We start from the raw sequence: 22,402 nt of genomic DNA on the forward strand, positions 1-22,402 counted from the left end.
CCCTGGACTGGAAACAAGCATCCTAGGACCGGTTTCGGGCTTTCAGCCCTCGTCAGCCAGAATAGCTTGATTCCAGTGGCATGGAGAGCACGGGACTCACGTCTGAGCATGCCCGTCCCACTCAGGATGACAAATGCAAAAACAACAATTGATGGACAGAATGCAGAACAATGTCATACATTCACCCCAGTACAGAGATCTGGGCCTAAATCCATCGGCAGGGTATGCTCAGGCGTGTGTCCCTTGCTCACTTTGCCACTGGATTCAAGCAAGCCTGGCTGAAGACGGCTGAAATGCCAGAAACCGGTCCTAGGAAGCTTGTTTCCGGTCCAGGAAAGGCATGGCTTGGCAGTTCGGGCTGGACTGTTCCCATGAGGCACAGGGTCAGACTGATTTGCATATGGCCATGTCTGAACTGGGGTGGCAGAGTGTGCTAAAGAACGGTGATGGATCAAACCCAGATCTGTTGACTGGGTGTGAGTGTTTGATTGGTTCTGATGCTCCGTCCACCACCTCCCCCTTTTGTACTGCTTTGTTCGCCATAAGTTGGCAGGGTATGCTCAGACGTGAGTCCCTTGCTCACTTTGCCACTGGATTCAAGCAAGCCTGGCTGAAGACGGCTGAAATGCCAGAAACCGGTCCTAGGAAGCTTGTTTCCGGTCCAGGAAAGGCATGGCTTGGCAGTTCGGGCTGGACTGTTCCCATGAGGCACAGGGTCAGACTGATTTGCATATGGCCATGTCTGAACTGGGGTGGTAGAGTGTGCTAAAGAACGGTGATGGATCAAACCCAGATCTGTTGACTGGGTGTGAGTGGTTCTGATGCTCCGTCCACCACCACCCCCTTTTGTACTGCTCCATTATAACTGAGACAGAGGTGTGAGGAACCTCTCTGTGCCTAAGTTTTCCTGCACTTCTAACAAGGACATCCTGGAATGTCAAGATAGATTATAATGGAGAGGTTGGGGTTGATGTAGGCATGTATGATGTATCCAATGTACGATAACCTAAATGTGCTTGGAGATGTGGTCGGAGTTTTCATGCATTTAAGCCGATCAGGAGTATATGAACGACATACAGAAGTAGTAGGCTCCAATGATTGTGGAACTGCTGGGATCGGAGTACCTTGTGCCAAAAGTTGTTTTGGTATTTATGGTGCTGGAGAAATGATCATACAGTGTGGCACTGGAGGTTCTAAAACTAGTGGCTGGAGAGGGTCTTGCAGTGGATCCTCTGCTGGAATATTCAGTCTTGGTCTCACTGGAAAAAAGGCTCTTCAATAGAGTCGTCGGCGGTGTCCGTGTGAGTGGAAGACACTGTATGAATTGAGGCGGTAAAGTGGCACAACGTCTATCTTTTTTACATCTCAGGGTTGACTCCGGAGAGACAAGCATTCTCGGTGCCGATACATGGTGTCCCGACGTCGAAGATGGTGCTTTGGAGTTACTGCCATTGAATCTGTTGTCTATGATTGGTGATATGCTGGTGTCAGGACTTACTCTTTTGCCGGTGTCATTGCTGTTGCCGTCGAAGGAGGAAGCCTTAATGTTGGAGGAACTGATGAAGAAGGAGGCGGTACCGTAGAGGTCGTGATCGGCACCTGGGCTTTCGGTGACAATGTTGTAGGAGCCATTTAACCACTCAGTGGCGGGCAGGTTGGTGCTGAAGGTTTTGATGTCAACTGATGCTTCTGGGGATAGCGGGAGTGCTTTGAGTGATAATAGTGGTGTATTCTGCATTTTTGTCTCCCTGGATCTCCTTCTATGGGGTCCTGTTCAAGAGAGAATCTGCGACAGTAGAGGGAGAACCCTCTCTTCTTCCTTGCTTCTTCCTTTCCTCCTCAGCCCTGAGTTCTTCTGATTTTCCTCTCGGGTTTATTCCTTCTCTGACTTTAAGAGCTCATTTTGTTATTTTCGTTCAGAAAGGACCGTCCTCGACAGAGTGAGAGGCAGGCAAACAGACCACACACTGGCCGAGTCATCAGCAGCCTTCTTTCTCCCACAGGAGAGGCACTTCACATATACTGAAGGCATTTTGAAGAAAACAATATCCTTTCCCTGAAGGTATTTAGGTACAAGGAAATAGCAGTAGACTTTATATGCTGTCAAGTAAAGGTAAAAACATGGATTTCTTCAGAAAAAAGAGGAGTTGAAACCCCTCAAGTGTTCAGAGATCCAGTCAGCATGATCTGGAAAACTGAGGCTGTGAGGCAAACTGCCCAGTACAAGGCATGCGGGGTAATGGAAGCAGCTGGTTTCCTTAAAGCTATTATGTATGCTGAATACAGCTAGTACACATCTGACCTGACAGACACCTTTCTCTTAATTTTCCCCACAGTTGGAGCAGGGTATCAGTTTGTCTAATTTTATAGTACATTTCTACATCTAGATGCTGCGCTGTGGCTTGTGTTTAATCAGAATAACTGCAGTTTTCTGCTGAAAAATAGAGTAAAAGCTAGCTTGTTACTGAACTGTTCAACATCAAGGTGTCTACATCCAATGTCATCTATATAAAAATAAATAAATATATATATATATATATATATACACACACACACAAATATGTGTCTATAGTCAGTAACAACATTAAAGTTTTGAGCAAAAAAACACAGAAATTCACCAGTTATACTTAGCAGCTCTAACTATAACTTGGCCCGCCATGCACTGCTTATGAGCTCACATATTACATCACTCGTGACATGTTCTATGACATTTATGACATCGCTGTTGACATTTCAAATGACATCATTGATGACAGCTAGAAATATCGAACCTACTCTTTCTTGATGTTTCTTTTCCTCAAAACAAGGACACCTCCTGTAGTCACACACTAAAAGATGATATGTATAAAGCAAGGTAAAATACACTAAAGATTGTATTGCTGCATCTATTTACTGTGGTGCAGGGAAAGGTTATAAAATGACCAAGTGCACAAGAGACTGCCATCTCAATGTAGTGGGGGATTAGAAAACTTACAGGAAAGGCATAACTTACATCATCGAGGAGTGGTGCTGTTAGAAATGGGGTTTCTGGTTGGCTAGGTTATGCACCTTAGCCAGGCAGAACCCACTACTCTAGTCAGGGTAAGGGAGTTACACACTCAAGATAACGCCTGCTCACCCTCCTGGTAGCTTGGTGGAGCAGTCAGGCTTGTCCCAGAGGCTGTCCCTTTTTTAAAGTGTTTGCGCAACACACACACACACCAGTGACCCACTAGGCATACCACAAAAAGCGACTCCACACACGGTTATATAAAAATATCCTTTGTATTATACATAAAACACATTAATCACCATCACATAAATCACTTTGCCAACTGGACAATTGTCAAGACATCACAGAGATCATAAATCACTTTGCCAAAAGGCGATTGTCATAAACATTTCATTTAGTGCAATAGGGTAAATAAATACTCATAGATTGCACATGTCCTAAAACATATCACTTTGCTCTCCATGTCAAACATATTAGGCCACAATCACTTTGTCCCCCATGTATAACATATTAGGCCGCAATCACTTTGTCCCTCATGTAAAACATATGAGGCCTAAGATCACTTTGCGCACTCCAGGGTGCCCCAGCTACACCAAAATGTGTCTCACTGGTTTTATAAGGAGCAGGCAAATGGCGTGAATCACTATGGGGACAGAAAACTGCCAACATCAGCACCTCTGTGCTACTCACTTGGCGGGCACACTGTTCCAGTGCTCTAGCGGTGGTTTGCAGATTCAGGCTGCCAACCTGTACCTTGCTCACAGATGTGGCGGGTTTACCAGTGACCACGATGCCCCAGTGGAACCTCTTTGCGGCGATCCTCTGGTAGACCCTACTCGGTCTCCCCTGTATGTCTGCAAACCAAACTGTCACTTCCCGCCGTCCATGGCAGGGCGGAGCAGCAGTATAATCTCCTCTGGGGTCTCCCCTCGCCTCTATGAGGTCCAGAGACTGCTGGCACCCACACTGGTCCGAGGACGGGCCAGGCAGAGAACCCTTGGAAGCCTGGCTCGCTCCCAGCAAGGGTGATGATGGACCGGTGGAAGCGGCCTCAATCCTGCAGGCACTTCTCCCACATGAGCCCCGGCATGGCTCACAGGTCTCCCAGCAGGTTCTTCAGCGGTGCTGCGACCACGTAGCACCGACTTGTGCTGAAAAGGGTTGAGTTTGAGGGATTCCTGCGGCGTGGTGCTGACTCCTGTCACTTGGCTGGCTGGGCCTTCTGAGGGGAGCAACCAGACAGGATGCTTCCCCTTCTCCCGATACACAGTGCTCCCGTGGCGCTGTGAGCTCATGATACCAAGGAGCTAGGCACACGCTGTTCCTATAGGCATAAGTAGCACCCTCCACGCTCTAAGCACATCAAAGAGCCAGGGAGCAGAAACAGCGCTCCTCACGCTTTGAGTTGAACAGTAAGGAGCTTCTCATGCGCTTTTCTGTGAAATAAAAGGGTGAAGAACAGTCCTGTTCTTTTCCTACTTCAGACAGAATCAGCAACTGCAGGCCGGCCCAACCCACTCATATTTAGGAACAGTACTGGTCACACATCTCTTCAGCTCTCCCACCAGGCAAGTTATTTTTAGACCCCTCAAGGATCTTTCGCCTTGAAGTCCTGTGTATCCCTGAGACTTCCAACAGGAGGCCAGCGCACACAAGCCCTTGGAGATTCTGCACAAGCAGGAAACCACAGCAGGGCAAAAAAAATCAGTCCTTTTCCTCCACCACAGACAGAAGCAGCAACTGCAGGCCAACCTACCCCTCACACAGAAAAGGTAGCGCTCCTCACACAGTCTTTCCGCTCCTCTCTTGGCAGGGTCCTCTTGTTCCTTGAAGTAATCGAAAGTCATGGGGTTTTAGGTGCAATACTTATACCTCATTTTGTCATTGTTCTCTTTGCTGTAAGGGTCTCTGAACCCAGTCCAAACCAGTCCTGTCCTCCCTGATGCAACATGACCACAGGAGGCACAGACAGCATTGTGAAAAAGGAGACACAGCCTATTCGGGTGCAAGCAACACTCTTCCCACCATTCTAAATGCAGACCAGGTCTATTCAGCCAGCAATAATTCACCCAAACAAGGCAGGGCACACCTCAACCCCCCAAGTGACTGTCTAGAGTGAATTCACATCCCCAGCTCCTGTCACTCAAACACCAGACGCTGAATACACAAATAGCCAGAGGCACACAGTATGGTGAAGTAAGTATATGCTCACTTTCGAAAAGTGGCATTTTCAAACACAGAATTTAAAAACCACCTTCACCAAAAGGTGCATTAATAAATTCTGAGTTCAGAGAGCCTAAACCTGATTTTTCTATCTTTTCCCTATTGAAAGATACAGATGTAAAAATGTTACAGTGCAACCCCAATGATAAGCCTATGGGACAGACAACCTTTCAATAGAGAAAAACTAAATGCACAGTATTTCACTATCAGGACATGTCACACACACAAGTACATGTCCTACCTTTCCCATACCGCACTCTGCCCATGGGGGTACTTTGGAACTAACTTAGGGGTGACTTACATGTAAGGAAAGAGAAGATTTGGGCCTGACAAGTGGGTGCCCTTGCCATGTCAACATGGCAGTTACAAACTGCGTTCGCAGACACTACAGTGGTAGATCTGAGAAACATTTACAGAGCGACTTATGTGGGTAGCACAACCAGTGCTGCAAGCCCATTAGTAGCATTTGATTTACAGGCCCTGACACACACCGTGCACTTTACTAGGGACTTACCAGTAAGTCACATATGCCAATCATGGGTAACCAATCATATCACAATTTATATGGAGAGCATATGCAGTTTAGCACTTATCAACAGCGGTAACGTGTCCAGAATCCAACAAAAACAGGGTCAGAAAAATAGGAGGTAAAAGGCAAAAAGTTTGGGGAAGACCCTGCGGGAAATGCCAATTGCAACAGGTGCTCTCTTAGGTCCTACCCTCCCCCTTATCAACAGTCGACTGGTAGGATAGCGAGTGTGCCGCACGCTTGGATTTTTAACTAGCAGATTTGCATGATAATCAGCTGACATGACAACTTCCACCTGCCCGATAGTGAAGATAGTTGGGAAACGGTGCCTGCAGCTCTGGCACCATCATGGGTTATACAGGTCGAAATGAGGTGTGGCCGACGAGCAGGGGTGTGCCACAGAGGACTTTCCAAGATATCATGTGGCGGTGTCCCTCGGAGCCTTCAGATCTAGTGTTACTCATCAGGGGCTAGGGTGGATGAGTGGGAATTGAGGATGTGGTCCCTGGAATGGATGTTTAATGGGTCTGTGAATTTCAGCATTATAAAGCATACAACGCCCCCCAACCTTCTCATACCCCCACACTTCAAAAATAAGAAGTACCTATTGCTGGATGTCTCGACACGGAGCCTTTTTAGGGGGCACCACATGGACACTTCCATTGGATCCCCATTCCCAACTAATATTAATCACTAGAGAGTATTAAATTCCTATCTCTTTGGCTTGCGGTCATATATACTGTGTTACACACTGCTAAGCATGCAAATGTTACCAGAGTCCCAGTACAGTTTAATCGTTCATGGACGAACAAGAGCCCCAGATAGTGTCCAGGCCTGGATCTCAGACTCTTCATTGTGTCAGAAACTCTGCCAGGAAGATCTGGTTCTGTTACTCCACGTCGCCAGGATTTTTGTTGGTTGGTCCCTCTTGTCACCCTGTGACGAATCGGAGTCCATGTGTCGTGAGGTTTCATTGTCACCATCTTCTATCCAATGAAAAACTTCCTCCGGAGAGTTTGAGTTAAGTACCACCGCCAAGCGTGCCGGATATAGAAGCATATACTGTATCTTCAGTTCCTGTGAGTGTTGCTTGGCTACTGTAAAGGACTGACGCTGCTTTTGCACCATTTTCGTACAGTCAGGGAATATCATGATATGGTGAGATTGGTAGGTTATCTTATCCTGAAGCCGTACATGTGTAATGATTGCTTCTCTGTCCATGTAATTTAGGATCGTGGCAATCACCAGCCGAGGCCTTGCCCTGGGGGTTGGGGGGAGATAATCCTCACCAGTGCCGTCGGCTCACTCCACCACAAAGCACTATGAGAGGTTCATGGACCCGCTGTGCCAAGAACATGCCCATGAATGGACCCTCGCATCTGTCCAGCAAGCAGACGAATTGTAGGCTGTTATGGCTGCCAAAAATATGTTGTATTCTTTAAAAACTCACCATCATTTGCAATGTGTAAGGGTATTGTAGGGGAGAACCACACTCCTGTCCAAACTAAAACCCCTTTTATGCTATATGGCACAGCCCCTAAACATCTTGCCCTGGCTATCCTCTGAATAAAATTACTACTGTTTACCTTGAATAAATAAGCCGCAGTTTTACGTCTATAGTTACCTACTGCATTCTAATTGAACACATCATTTTCTGCATCAGTTATTATATGGGTAAAAAAATAGACGTTAACTAATTGAATGTACTTGTGACACTCAAAAATCCACCTGCATAAACTATGTGCATAGATGGATATTTTATACTCATAACCTTGTTTGGAAATTTTAGGGTCCTGTCCTTGCTGTCGCTTTTTCAAGAAATGGAGAACAGTTTGCCTCAGGAGGGATGGATGCACAGGTTTGTTCATTTCCAAATATTATACATTTTGAAGTTGTTTTTGCAGTTATCAATTGTACTTTTATGAACCCCTTCCATGGGTGGAGAAACACCTCTTGAAGCACATGTATATTTAGTTCTTGAGTGACTTAATAGTGTGCCTATAATCTGATGTCATATCGATAATTCCTTCGAGTCTGGTGAGGCTGAAGAGGCTCTTGTGTGGGTTTACATGCCATTGAGAGAGAGGGAGAGAGAGAGAGAGAGAGAGAGAGAGAGAGAGAGAGAGAGAGAGAGAGGAATGGTTCAGCAACTGTGATGCCAAATCTAAAGAGACAAGAAATGAAGCATATATTTTCATGTAGAAGGTAACTGATGATATATGATTGTATGATTATTATAGTGGATATAGGCAAGTCTCTGCATTCTTAGCATTGGGCATTGGCACCCATCTGAATGTATAAATATGGTTTTACCCTGTTTTTTGCCGATAAACTTCTTCAGTGAAAGATGACATCCACACCTTCTGGAATGGCAGTGGTAAGGCATGGGATCAAATGGAGAAAAGATGATTTACAAGCTTGCAGGAGTAATTTCGCTCTTCCTCCACAGACATCCATAAGTGGTACTCCTAGCAAGTCTCATTCTCTCATGGCCTGATAAAATAAATCGCACCTACAACCAAAATGTCCTCTGTCAGACAACAAACCTAATTATAAATTGTTTCATATAGTTTTTTATATCCCAATTTTCCTTTTGTGTGTGCTGTAAATAGCGAGTGACTCTTCCTCAAATCACTGATACCCACTTTATTGTCATCAGAAGGATGGAAGGCAGAGTTGTTCTTGCCGACATTCAAACTTGGCAAGCAAGCTGAATGAGCGAGTTACGTTCTTGCTGCTGACATCTGTTGTGACCTTGATAGGCACTCACAGATAAATGTAAAATAATTATTGCTGTAAACCTGGGTAACCTGAACCTTGAGCAAATGCATTCTTCTATCCACCTCCATTAAATCCATTTTGTAGCTTCCTACATAAGTGGTGTCTGCTCTTTTTTTGTCTGTCATTGAATGCCTTAACCATTGTCCTTGTTGTTCATTTGATCCATCTCGGAATGCTAAGCTTCTATCAGTCAGATCAAGCAGTTGTCTTATTACTAGCCCGCAAGACTAGAGCATTGTGTCTTCTAGCTAATGCTTTTCCGTTTGTCACTTGGTAAAACATTTGCTATCCTCAGAAGGTTGTTTATTGAACAGAGAGATTACTCCCAGTCTTGTGTATAATATAGTGATGAAAAGACATGCAGCCCCATGGGAAGCACTTGTGTCGGTGCTTAAGACCGGATGCCGTTTTAAGACTGAAGTGAGCAGCAATGTTGACAATCCAATCCGATTAAATGCCTGAAGGGAGCTTTTTGTATGGGGTTATTGTGGTCAGACACCACTCGTTAGGTTACAGAACTATGCAGACAGTATAATGACTATATAAGGCCCATCTTATATCAAAGCTGCAGTGCATTCTTTCTAACAGTAATGCTCATTTCTGCGACATTTTGTTGTGTAAGGGGAGCAGACGCAGATTAGTATTAGAACTAAGTGGTTGATCGCAGTCAGCTTTATCTGGAAATGGGTTTCTTAGATCAGAGAAAATGTCTTAAGGAGAAGATGTGGACCATAGAGTTCGACAAAAAGCAGTCATAATGTGATATTGAAGGATGCAGACTAGTTAGGCAGGTCATTCCATTCATAGCAGGTTGGTAATAATACTTTCCTAACAAGCATTTAGAAGCCATAAAAGTGTTTGAAGAGGGTATCAGTTATACATACCACTAGAAATTAGCTAATCTTTCAAGGGGAGGTGAAATAAAATGACTAATACGATTTTGCCATTCTAAAATGCACAGAAGAAGATGCTTATAGTGTCTTTATTAAACCTGGAATAATGAGCTTAAGGTTACTGGCCACTTTTATGAGCTTTGGTGAAATGCCCTCTTTTTCTGTATTTTTTCCTTTAATGTTTACCTTACGTTTGAATATGTTCTTTACTTGATGGGAAACTGCTCTGACAGCAATTTCTTAATTCGGACAAGATTTGCAAGCCCTAACATACAAAAGGCTAGATGTACGAAAGTTCTGATTTGTGATTTCCTTATCGCGATTTTTTACAAATCGCAATTCCAAAACCGAATGTACTTACAAATGTAGTCCCTTTTTAGATCTAGCATTCGAGACCTGTTGTAACTTCTTTTTTGGGATTAAAGCCATCCCCTTGCTTTCCATTTGTTTGTTTCAATGTCCTTTAACTGCTTCCATGCTTATGACGAGCCCAACTCTCCATGAGGCACAGTGGAGCTGTGCTCATGACGAGCTGGGCTCGTCATAATGGTCGCGGCACTCCCACGCGCAATTGATTCCCTGCCTGTGTGGGAGAATCAATCAGCTCCACTCTGCCTCCTGACGAACTGGGCTCATCACGAGATCAGCGCCGCCATCCCCCCCCCTCCCTCCCCCTCCCGCGGGGGAATAACCCCGCGGCAAAGGGGTTAAAAATCCTTGCTTGCTAGCTGGTCAGCCCTGCCTCTTTGTCCCTCCTTTTTCTCTTCAGTTCCTCCCATGCACCAGGGACTAAGTACTGTCTAATTTTGCTATGGTTCTTTATGTGATCTTTGGGGGATTATTTTTTTCTTGGTTTCCTGGTCTGTTACTGTTTGCCTGTGCTCAGCTTCGGAGCCATAGCTGCTTTCACGTAAATATAGCATTCCTCCCTCCCATCTCCTTTTACTGCCCCAGCTGTACTGGTGCTGTCTCGTGCACTGTGCCTCCCGCTCTGTTTGTTGTATTTATTTTACTTTTTTAAACTATCCGATGTCCATGGCAATTGGGCTTCTTTTTGGTAGGATATTTTATTTTGGGCTTTCTTTTAAAGGGGGACTGGTCTTGTTTTAATTTGCATACGCAGAGCTGCAATCATGGTTGCAGCCCAACCAATCTGTGAGCATCGCTAAATTGGAGCAGCTAAGTGTGTACTATTGGAAGGGAAGGGCCCCGGTAGGCAGCGCTCTCCCGGGGCCCAGTATGACTGCACTTTACATGAGCAGCCGTTACATTACAGACACATTCATGTTCAAGCATGGTAGATTGAGGTATTTACCTTAAATCGCAAGGTACTTCAGCCTCCCACTGGGCTACAAAAAAATAAATACAGGGGAAGAAAGAGGAAATAATTGCTCTTATTCTCGCATTTAACGACACAAACTAGAAGACAAGCCCTTCCAACATGGTGCCGACTGTAACTACAGTGGCGATGTGGTTAACAAGGGGGACCCGATAAAGGTAGCTTAGGACCACGGGTATTCATGTATCTTAAGAACAATGGTCCTTAGCATAATCTAAATTAAGGTAACTTGTTTCAGCATAGACTTCAATGAGACCTATGTGTATTCCTCCAGTGTCCAGTCGGACAAAGGAACATTTATTCTTGAATTTCACAAAGTTTGAAAATAGGATAGTGAAGAGTGAGGAAACAAGGGCACAATCCTGTACCAAGTTTTCACCCAAAAAAAAGAAAGTCAGATAAAAGTAGAAAGAAATGGCAGGCAAAAGGCTTTGGGAGCAAACATGGGGGCTTACAATACAACTTTAATCGACTTTAAGTAAGCTCAGACCAACAGAAACCACAATACATTTTCACAGTGGATACAATGTGGTACTGTTCTAGAAAGTCGACGTTTCGATCCCTAGCTCCTCGTACAGTGGGATCATCATCAGGACTCAAAATTAGGAAAAAATTGCCTGGTATAAATTACAATGCCTGTTGAAATGAACAAGGGAAGGAAGGGGAAAACAACAAAATAGATCAGCATTTCAAATAGCGACGTACAGAACAGCAACAGTTGTGCGGTCCTAGGACGTGCCTCATGCATTGAGTGAGGTTTTGGCGCTCTTGGATCGGTGAGCGATTTTGTGATCGCGGGTGTGAGGGAGAAAACCATCCGTGTAGAGTGCATGCCGAAAACGCTGAAAAGCATTGAGTACGAGGCTGTGACTATGGTGAATAGCCGTCAAGGTAGTGGTAGCGTGCGTGGCAAGGTTGAGCTCATGAGGTGATGTGATGGTCAACCACTGTTTCAAAGCTTCTGAGGTGAGATAGTGCCTTTGGATTGGACAACAGAAGAACGCAATTATGAGGAAACCATTTTCCTAAGATTCGGCGGGAGAGGCTACTCGTGGTAGGGGCAAGGCGGCAGTGAGAAGAGCGGTCGGTGGCTCCTGGTGAGCACTGTGGGAGGGAGGCGTTATACGGAGGAAGCACCCATGGGGAGGTAGCCGAGAGTAAGAAGTTGTCGGCTTACCGTAGGAACACCTAGGAGTGTGTTCCGATCGAGGGGTCAGACGCGATCGTCCGCGTGAGGTGCGGGAAGTGGGCGGCAACTGCGATGGCTACTTCAATTTGAAACTGAGCTGCAATAAAAGGGAGTCTCGTTGGAGGGAATGAAGCCGAAAAAACAGTGAAGGGCGAGAGTTGGTAACAGTGGGGTCAACCGTTGGGAGGGTAGGTTATGGGGCAGGCTTACCTTGGGTGTTTTTGGCTCAATAGGGAAAAAGTCAATCCGCGTCTGGAGGGCGGGCGGCAGCAGCAATGGCTGTCCGTTTGATAATGCGAGCTGGATGGGGAGGGAAGAGCTCGTTAGAGGGCGGCAGGGGTGGAAATTGATCTAAGGTGGTGCTCGGGGTTAGGAGCTTACCTCAATAGACAAGACGATGAATGGCATCCGTGGTAGCCTACAATGGGGACTGGGCTGGGAGGCATTGGTGCAGTTAAGGCACCGCGAGGGAGTGAAAATAGTAGTAGGACTGTGCCTGAAAGGGGAAGACGGCGCAAGTGCGGGGGCCCTTTTGAAGTGGGGAAAAAACCACGACTATGTGAAACATTCCAATTACGCATATTGTGATGAGTGTTAATTGGATGATCAAGCATAATTGTTGAAGGAAACACATTTACACGAAGATTACAGAGTACTGCCCAGTCAGTTAGGCTAATTGTGAAGCCATAGTCAAAACACGAATAACATGGAAACCAAATTAGAAAACCATGAAGCATCATTAAAAATCATTAAAAAAGTAGGAACGTAGTGTGAAAAAGATTTCTCAAGTTATCAGTCTTGATGTATCAAGAGTGTGAATTCTAGGAGAGCAAATCAATGTTATTTGGTAAGTTCTTAAAGCAGCGTTGTCCAATCCTCCGTCCTATTCAGGCCATTGCGAATTGAGTCGTAGGTGATGATTGATTTAAGTTCCTCTCGGTTCAATAGTTGGGCCATATTACCTCCGCGCTGTGGTAGTTTCAGGACTTTTAGAACTGTCCAACGAATTTCGTCTTCATTGTGATTGGCCTCTGCAAAGTGGTCGACAAGAGGCGCGTTTGGAGTCCTGCACCGGATTCGGCTTCTGTGTTGGCAAATTCTTGTTTTTACTCTTTGCGTGGTTTGCCCAATATAGATTTTTTGGCATGGGCAATTGATGAGGTAGATTACATTCGCTGTATTACAGTTGGAAAAAGAGTGGCTAAGTGAAGTGATGTTATTAAAAGTGAAACTTTTGCCCTCAATGGTAAATGCACAAACATTACATCCACTACATTTGAAATGACCAATGATAGGGGAAAGGCCCCAAGCAACATCGAGAGTGGAAGCATTGACAGGAGAAGGCAGAGAGGCTCGGATCAGATGATCCTTCAGATTTTTGTTCTTTTTGAATGCGAACAAAGGTTTATCTATTACTAGATTTCCTACATTCAAGATTGGCCAATGATGGAGTATCATCTTCCTCAGTTTGTTTGAGACTGGAGAGAATGTTGTGCCACACGCTATTCTTTGTGTTTCTTTTTTGAGTTTGGGGGTCAGCAGGATTTCCCTTGGGCAGTACCATGCACGTTTTGAAGCGTTTTTCACTATTTTTCTAGGGTAACCTCTAGCTTTCAATTTCGCAGAAAGATAGTTTGCCTCTCTGAAATAATCAGTTTTGCAAGAGCAGTTTCTCCTGATTCTGAGGAATTGGGAGTAGGGCAATGAGTCCCTAAGGGCCCTAGGGTGATTGCTAGTGTAGTTCAGTAGTGTATTTCGCTCCGTGGGTTTGCGGTATAGACGTGTAAGTAGTTCACCTTCCAGGTGGAAAATTGTGAGGTCTAAAAAGGCAATTGAATTTTTGTCAGTCGTGGTAGTAAAGGAAAGGCCTGAACAATTGTTGTTCATCCAATGTACAAAGGAGAGTAAAACTTCTGTGTTCTGTTTCCAAATGATGAAGATATCGTCTATGTATCTTCGCCACAAGCCAATGCAGGGGAAGAAAGGGTTTGAGTCGGTGAGAATGACATTTGTTTCAAGTTGGTCCATGAACAATACTGCTAGATTGGGGGCAAAAATTGCGCCCATGGAAGTGCCTTTGATTTGTTGGTAGAATGTATTGTCAAACATGAAGAAGTTTCGTGTAAGACAAAGTTCAAGGAGTTGTAGGATGAAGGTACTGGGGACAGCGTGTGGACGAGGTCGTGAGTCAAGCGTCTTTTGTATTGACAGCAAGGCGGCTGTCTGTGGTATGTTGGTATACAAGGACTCAACGTCCATGGTGCAGAGGGTTTCAGATGTCGGATTGTATGGGTGATGTTCAATTAGATAAATCATTGCCATAGAGTCTCTAACATAGCATTGGGTATTTGGGACAAACTCCTTGATGAAAAAATCTACATATGCACCTAGCGGTTCTAGGATTGAGCCGCAGGCTGAAACAATTGGGCGCCCTGGGGGGGGTTGGTTGTGTCTTTGTGGATTTTGGGAAGTGTGTATATGACGGGAATGCGTGGAGTTTTCACATTCAGGAAATTGAATTCTTTTTTGGAGAGAAAACCGGCCTGGAGTCCTTCTGTGGTGGTTTTAAGGATCAATTCTTGGATCTCTTTGGTAGGATTTTTTGCCAGTAGCATATATTGATCTTTATTGTCTAACTTACGTTGGATTTCAGCTATGTAAGCTGTCTTTTCTTGAAGGACTATTCCGCCACCTTTGTCTGCACTCTTGATGATTAAAGTGTCATTGGCTTTGAGATGACTAATCGCTTGTTTTTCTTTTAATGTAATATTAAAAGGAATGAATTGTTTGTTTTTCTGTATAGTGGAGAGATCCTTCAAAACCATTTTTTCAAAAGTCACTATTTCGGAGGGAATCATTCCCGCAGATGGTAGAAAGGTTGATGGAGGTCGGAAGGGGGTATTGCAAATTTGTTCTGGTGTGGGGTGTAGCTGAAAGAAGGCTTGTAGGCGAATACGCCTAAAAAATCTGAGGAGTTCTGTGTGTAGTTCCATATAGTTGGGTGGCACTGTGGGGACAAAAGATAAGCCTTTTTTGAGTAAGGAGAGTTCATCTGTGGCTAGTGAATGGCTAGACAGATTGAAGATGGGAATGGTGTCAATGTAATGGAGAGGTGAGTGACCCGAAACTACCATTGGTAGAAGTTGTTGCGAGTCCTCCGTTCCCCTGGTTGATTGTACCATCGTTGGTTTTTCTTGGCTCTCCCACGTTGTGGCGGATCTTGGGGGCCTCTGGCTAAAAAAGGTTGCTGGTGAGCGCCTCCACGTCTTGTGGTGCTGGTGCCTTCACCTGGGTCAGAATTATCAGATGAATCCGCTGAGGTGTCTGAAAAGCCAACAAGATTGTGGCGTCTATTGTATCTACCCCAGGGGCGATTGTTTTGGTGGGTGGTGTAAGACCTATTGGTGTAAAAGTCTTTGTGTAGGTATGGATAGGTTGTCTCTACACTGTAAGTTCTGATATCTTTCTTGATTTTATTAGCCTTCTTGTTCTGCTCAATTCTATGAAAGTCTGACACAGTTTTTTCAATCTGTTCAAGCAATTTCTTTGCCTCTGTGGTGGGATTAGAATCCTGAATCTGCTTAAGGATATCTGAAATCTCTGTTTCCAAATTTTTAAGGGTTTCTGTGGCAATGTCTATTCCAAGCACTAGCCAGTGGCGTGAGCAAGTGGTTCCAATGTAGCTGAAATTTGATATGTATTTGGGATTGTCAGTAAAAATCCCGGAAATATTGCGTACTTGTAAGCCAAGGGGAATAACTTCTGCTTTGAGATACTCTGTGGGCATCATAATCATTAGTTGCAAGCGGACCTGTTTTTTCTTAAGTTTCTCGAATTGATCGGGTATTGAGTTGTTTGATGATGTGGGTATGTCTGAGGTGTCAGATAGTAGTGATCGACCTGAGCAAAGTTGTTTAATGTAGTCGTCTGTGTAGAGTGGAGTGAAGGCTGACATGCTCTGATGTATAAGTAGGAATAAGGGAGAAAATAATAGGAAGAGGTAGATGAAGGAGAAAACAATACTAGGTAGGCCCGACCTGAAGTAGGTTGGGAAGGGTAGAACTAACCCTTGCAATCCAGCGATTGCGCTAAGTGGCGATGTGGTTAACAAGGGGGACCCGATAAAGGTAGCTTAGGACCACGGGTATTCATGTATTTTAAGAACAATGGTCCTTAGCATAATCTAAATTAAGGTAACTTGTTTCAGCATAGACTTCAATGAGACCTATGTGTATTCCTCCAGTGTCCAGTCGGACAAAGGAACATTTATTCTTGAATTTCACAAAGTTTGAAAATAGGATAGTGAAGAGTGATGAAACAAGGGCACAATCCTGTACCAAGTTTTCACCCAAAAAAAAGAAAGTCAGATAAAAGTAGAAAGAAATGGCAGGCAAAAGGCTTTGGGAGCAAACATGGGGGCTTACAATACAATAATCGACTTAAGCTCAGACCAACAGAAACCACAATACATTTTCACAGTGGATACAATGTGGTACTGTTCTAGAAAGTCGACGTTTCGATCCCTAGCTCCTCGTACAGTGGGATCATCATCAGAACTCAAAATTAGGAAAAAATTGCCTGGTATAAATTACAATGCCTGTTGAAATGAACAAGGGAAGGAAGGGGAAAACAACAAAATAGATCAGCATTTCAAATAGCGACGTACAAAACAGCAACAGTTGTGCGGTCCTAGGACGTGCCTCATGCATTGAGTGAGGTTTTGGCGCTCTTGGATCGGTGAGCGATCGCGGGTGTGAGGGAGAAAACCATCCGTGTAGAGTGCATGCCGAAAACGCTGAAAAGCATTGAGTACGAGGCTGTGACTATGGTGAATAGCCGTCAAGGTAGTGGTAGCGTGCGTGGCAAGGTTGAGCTCATGAGGTGATGTGATGGTCAACCACGGTTTCAAAGCTTCTGAGGTGAGATGGTGCCTTTGGATTGGACAACAGAAGAACGCAATTATGAGGATACCATTTACCTAAGATTCGGCGGGAGAGGCTACTCGTGGTAGGGGAATGGCGGCAGTGAGAAGAGCGGTCGGTGGCTCCTGGTGAGCACTGTGGGAGGGAGGCGTTATATGGAGGAAGCACCCATGGGGAGGTAGCCGAGAGTAAGAAGTTGTCGGCTTACCGTAGGAACACCTAGAAGTGTGTTCCGATCGAGGGGTCAGACGCGATCGTCCGCGTGAGGTGCGGGAAGTGGGCGGCCACTGCGATGGCTACTTCAATTTGAAACTGAGCTGCAATAAAAGGGAGTCTCGTTGGAGGGAATGAAGCCGAAAAAACAGTGAAGGGCGAGAGTTGGTAACAGTGGGGTCAACCGTTGGGAGGTTAGGTTATGGGGCAGGCTTACCTTGGGTGTTTTTGGCCTTCTCCTGTCAATGCTTCCACTCTCGATGTTGCTTGGGGCCTTTCCCCGATCATTGGTCATTTCAAATGTAGTGGATGTAATGTTTGTGCATTTACCATTGAGGGCAAAAGTTTCACTTTTAATAACATCACTTCACTTAGCCACTCTTTTTCAACTGTAATACAGCGAATGTAATCTACCTCATCAATTGCCCATGCCAAAAAATCTATATTGGGCAAACCACGCAAAGAGTAAAAACAAGAATTTGCCAACACAGAAGCCGAATCCGGTGCAGGACTCCAAACGCGCCTCTTGTCGACCACTTTGCAGAGGCCAATCACAATGAAGACGAAATTCGTTGGACAGTTCTAAAAGTCCTGAAACTACCACAGCGCGGAGGTAATATGGCCCAACTATTGAACCGAGAGGAACTTAAATCAATCATCACCTACGACTCAACTCGCAATGGCCTGAATAGGACGGAGGATTGGACAACGCTGCTTTAAGAACTTACCAAATAACATTGATTTGCTCTCCTAGAATTCACACTCTTGATACATCAAGACTGATAACTTGAGAAATCTTTTTCACACTACGTTCCTACTTTTTTAATGATTTTTAATGATGCTTCATGGTTTTCTAATTTGGTTTCCATGTTATTCGTGTTTTTTTTTTTTTTTTTTTTTTTTTAAACCTTTATTTTCAAAAGTCAGGACACAGCTATTCAGCCGACAACCCGGAGGTTCGGCAGCATCGATATATAGAAACAGAGATGCGTCCCCAGTACCATGAAAGGAGAAGTGCAAAGGTTCAATTTTAATTAAACACAAAAACACACAACAAACCCCAGCAAGGCAAGAACACTGAAAGCCCATGATGAGCCCCCCAGGGGAGGCCGGACCCCACTCATCTAACAGTTACAGTACAGAGTAAAGAGGAAGAAGAGGGACAGCAGAGGCCAAAAAGTCCCTAAACCATACTGAGCTGGAAAGAAGGTTAGGAGGAAAGCTGTTCCTCGGGAGGATCCAGATCCGGGGCAAGACATATTCCCCCCCTGTATTGATTCCACCGCCCCCAGATGGCGTGCCACTTCCGGGGGCGGCCTCTAGCGCAATAGACCGTCTTCTCCCTTAACATACTCCAGTCCATATTTTCTTTCCACGCGGTCAATGTGGGGGGCCCCGCGGAGCCCCACAATCGCGCGATATCTCTCTTAGCGACCATGTTGCCCAGAGTCACCCATTGGGTCTGCGCCGCATTATGATCAGTGGGCCCCCAGACATTCAGGAGACAACACCGCGCTTCCGGCTGCATAGCAATGCCCGTCACCTCCTCCATCACTGCATGGACTCTCCTCCAAAATTCCGTGATGACACCACATTCCCAAATGATATGCAGGAAAGTACCCACCATACCACATCCCTCCTGCATAGGCCGTCCTCCGAGAATCCCATGTGAACCAGCCTTGGCCCCGTCACATACACTCGATGCAGTATTTTAAGCTGCACCAGCCTCAGACGCGACGGGATCGCAACCTCCTTAGGAGAGGAAACAGCAGACTGCCAATCCTCGTCATCCAACTCGAGGCCATCCCTAGCCCACTGGTCCCTCAACCCCAGAAGCATATCCGCCCGGACGTTGATCAGTTTCTTATAGATGAGCGAAATCGTGCTCTCGGGCATATGGCCATCAAGGACCCGGTCCTCCAAAGGAGAGGACTCAGGCACCTTCTCACCCTCTATGAGGACTGATCGGAGGGCGTGACGCACCTGGATATAGCGGAAAAACTCAGATGGCCCCAGCTCATACTCCTTCTGCAACTCTTCAAAGGACTTCACCCTCCCCTTAATCAGGACATCTCCGACCCTGGAGATGCCGATCAAGTCCCATTTGTCAAAGCCTTTTGTGTGCCAAAGCCTACCCAGTCTCTCAGATTCAAACAGCGGGGTAGCGAGGGTGAGCCTATCCTTCCAGCGCAGCGAGTCAGTTGCCATCTTCCACACTCGCACCGCCACAGCAGTGGGCCCCGTGAGGGACGAGTCCAGAGACCGCGAATACAACGCCCTGTAATAGTTACCACCACGCAGCAACCACCTGTCCATGGCATACCCAGGGCTGAGGGCAGGGCCATAAAACCCATGATTAATCGCACTCAGCTGGGTGGCCCAATAGTACCGTCGGATGTCTGGGAGCGCAATGCCCCCGTCGTACCATGGAAGCGTCAACTTTGCAATAGCTATTCGCGGCCGCCCATCCCAAAGCAACGTTCGTTGGAGGCCTTCGACCTCCCGAAAGTATTTGGCCGGAACCCAGTCCAAAGTATTCTGCAGTGCGTAGAGGAAGCGGGGAAGCGACATCATTTTGAACAGGGCCGCACGCCCAACGAGGGAGAGCGGCAGCCTCCGCCAGCCTTCAACATCCCGCCTCAGGCGTGCCAGGGGGGGAGCAGGTTCTTCTCATATCGCACAGCAGAGTCCATGGAGATAAAAATCCCCAAATACACGAAACCCTGCTGAGCGACCTGTATCGAGCATGTTCTAGGGATCGGGGGAACCTCGCCACTAAGAACATACAAATATGATTTACTCCAGTTGATAACAAGACCCGAGTTCCTACCAAAAGATGTGAGTACGTCACAGACCACTATAAGTGATTTCTTGGGTGAGGCAAGATAGAGCAGGATATCATCGGCATAGAGCGAAATACGGTCCTCGTGTGCAGGCGACCATCTAAGGCCCCGTATATCCGGGTGCCAACGTATCCACGCAGCCAGCGGCTCAAGGGCAAGGGCGAACAACAAAGGCGACAGGGGACAACCCTGCCGAGTACCCCTCCCAAGCTGAAACGGAACCGACGCCCGACCATTCACCACCACACTCGCAAGTGGCCCCTTATACAGCAACCTCACCCAACTCACAAAACCGTGGCCAAAGCCGAACTTGGTCAGCACGGCCCACAAATATGCCCATTCCACCGTGTCGAATGCCATCGTGGCGTCAAGAGACGCCACAATAGCTGGTTCACGCAGTGTGCCCGCCCTGGCGATTACACCATGAAGGCGCCGAAGATTTAACGCTGTGTTTCGGTGCGGGATGAAGCCGGATTGATCCGGGTGGACCAAGTCACCGAGTACCCTAATCAATCGGGTCGCCAGGATTTTAGCCAGAATTTTCGGCTCTGCGTTAAGAAGTGAGATAGGCCTATATGAGGCGCACTTATCTCGGGGTTTGCCCTCTTTGTGTATAACCACGATCGTCACCAGTCGCTGGTCCAACGGGGGGGTCCCACTCCCCCGCGCCTCCATAAACATGGCGCGCAGGTGAGGGGCGACCCTATCCGGAAATAGCTTGTACAGGTCGACCGGCAAGCCGTTCGGTCCCGAGGCCTTACCCGCGTTTAACGCGCGGATAGCCCCCGCCACCTCGTCAACCGTTATGTCACCATCTAGATCGTCCCTATCTATGTCGGAGAGACAGGGCAACTCGATATCACGGAGGAGGTCAGACGAGTCCTCGGGCGGCCTATCCGACACTGAGGCATAAACCCTACAGAAATAGTCCGAGAAACACTGTACAATCCTCTCAGGTTCCACAATCGCCTCTCCCCTCTCTCCCGTCAACTCTGGCACAACTCTATTGACCCGTTCTTTTTTGTCCAGCCAAGCCAGGAGTTTTTCCTGCCTTGTCACCAACATCATACAATCGGCCCTGCTGTTCCCTACTGAGGGTCTTAGCGGCGTTCGTCACCAGGTCCTTATACTCAGCTTGCTTCAAGCAAAGCTCATGCAGTGAGGACTCTGTAACCTCCTCCTCCAGCGCTCCCTCCAAAGCCGCGATCTCCTCCTCAACCTGCAGAACCTTGCCATCTCTCCGCCGCTTGGCAGCTACTACTAGGGAGAGGGCTTCCCCTCGGAGCACGGTCTTAAATGCTTCCCACAGCGACACTGCCGAGTCGACGGATCCCTGATTATCCTTGAAAAAATTATCTACTTTCTTTACCAGCGCGCTGCGCATCTTGGGGTCTCGGAAATACCACGGGTTGATAGGGGCCACCCTTCCTCCTCCCTCCCGACCTAGATCCAGCCGGATCCACACTGGCGAATGGTCAGATATACCACGCGCCATGTGCCTCGCCTCGGAGACCAACGAGGCATGCGCAGCCAGAGTGAGTAGGTAATCAATCCTGGAAAGACTACCATGTGCCCCGGAGTGGAACGTGTATTGGCTCTGTGTGGGGTGCCGGAGCCTCCAGCAGTCTATCAGGCCAAGCGTGTTTAGGAAGTCTGGGAGCCACTTCTGAGCCCCCCCTGTGTCTCTGGGCGGGTATCTATCCAGCAGGCCGGAGCCAACAGCGTTGAAATCACCTCCCACCACAAGCATACCCCCCGGGAGATCCAGCAGGGCCCTACCCAGATCTGTGAACGTGGAGGCCTGCAGGGCCGGCGGGACATAAACCGAAACTAAAACCAAAGTTCTTCCTTCCCACCGCCCCGCCACCGCCACAAACCTCCCCCTATCATCAACAATGGTGGAGTCCACCTCAAATGGTAGCGAGGCTCTGACTAGGATGCCCACCCCCCTGGACCCAGAGGAGAATCCCGAATGTGCTATGAATTCATAACCCTTCCTATTCAGAGCATAGCACGTATTACCAATAAGGTGCGTCTCCTGCAGCAAGGCAACATCCGGCATTGACCGTTTCAAGAATTGCAAAACAATCCCACGCTTAATGCGATCCCCCAAACCATTAACATTCCAGCTTATAACACTTAAACCCCTACCCCCCATTCCTCGAACGTAAAGAGGCCCACCCCACTCCCGAAGAGCCACCATGGAACGGTCCTGGAAAGAATCATCATGCCTTGCAGAAATAAACCCCCCAACAACAAACCCAAAATCCCAGAAACCCCCCCCCCACCCTGCACCCCTGCGGCAGCTTACAAAGCCCCCCCAACTTGCAGTGTGCCTGTCGCCCTACAAAAACCCCAAAAATCTACAAAAAGTACCCTAAGGGAGGAAAAGAGCACCCCTCGTCCTCCCGCCGCCCTCCGCATTGACTGCACTCTATTCAAGTCTTCAAATATAGCCAAATCGAGTCAGACCGGCTC

At 46.8% G+C, this 22,402-nt stretch overlaps 1 protein-coding gene across 6 annotated transcripts in view; it reads left to right on the top strand.

Annotated features, from left to right (window-relative positions):
* Positions 1-22,402, top strand: part of LOC146855326 (uncharacterized) — a 915,814-nt gene that overhangs the window by 404,590 nt on the left and 488,822 nt on the right. For all 6 annotated transcript variants that reach the window (XR_014981308.1, XM_085653035.1, XM_085653037.1 and 3 more), the window contains one exon: positions 7,534-7,602. Coding sequence is in view for 5 of the 6 variants with exons in the window: in XM_085653035.1 (XP_085509161.1) it covers positions 7,534-7,602 (69 nt within the window). In the remaining variant the exon portion in view is untranslated. The remainder of the gene's footprint in view (positions 1-7,533; positions 7,603-22,402) is intronic.

This window comes from Triturus cristatus, chromosome 4_1, assembly GCF_964204655.1.
Source record: "Triturus cristatus chromosome 4_1, aTriCri1.1, whole genome shotgun sequence".
NCBI lineage: Eukaryota > Metazoa > Chordata > Amphibia > Caudata > Salamandridae > Triturus > Triturus cristatus.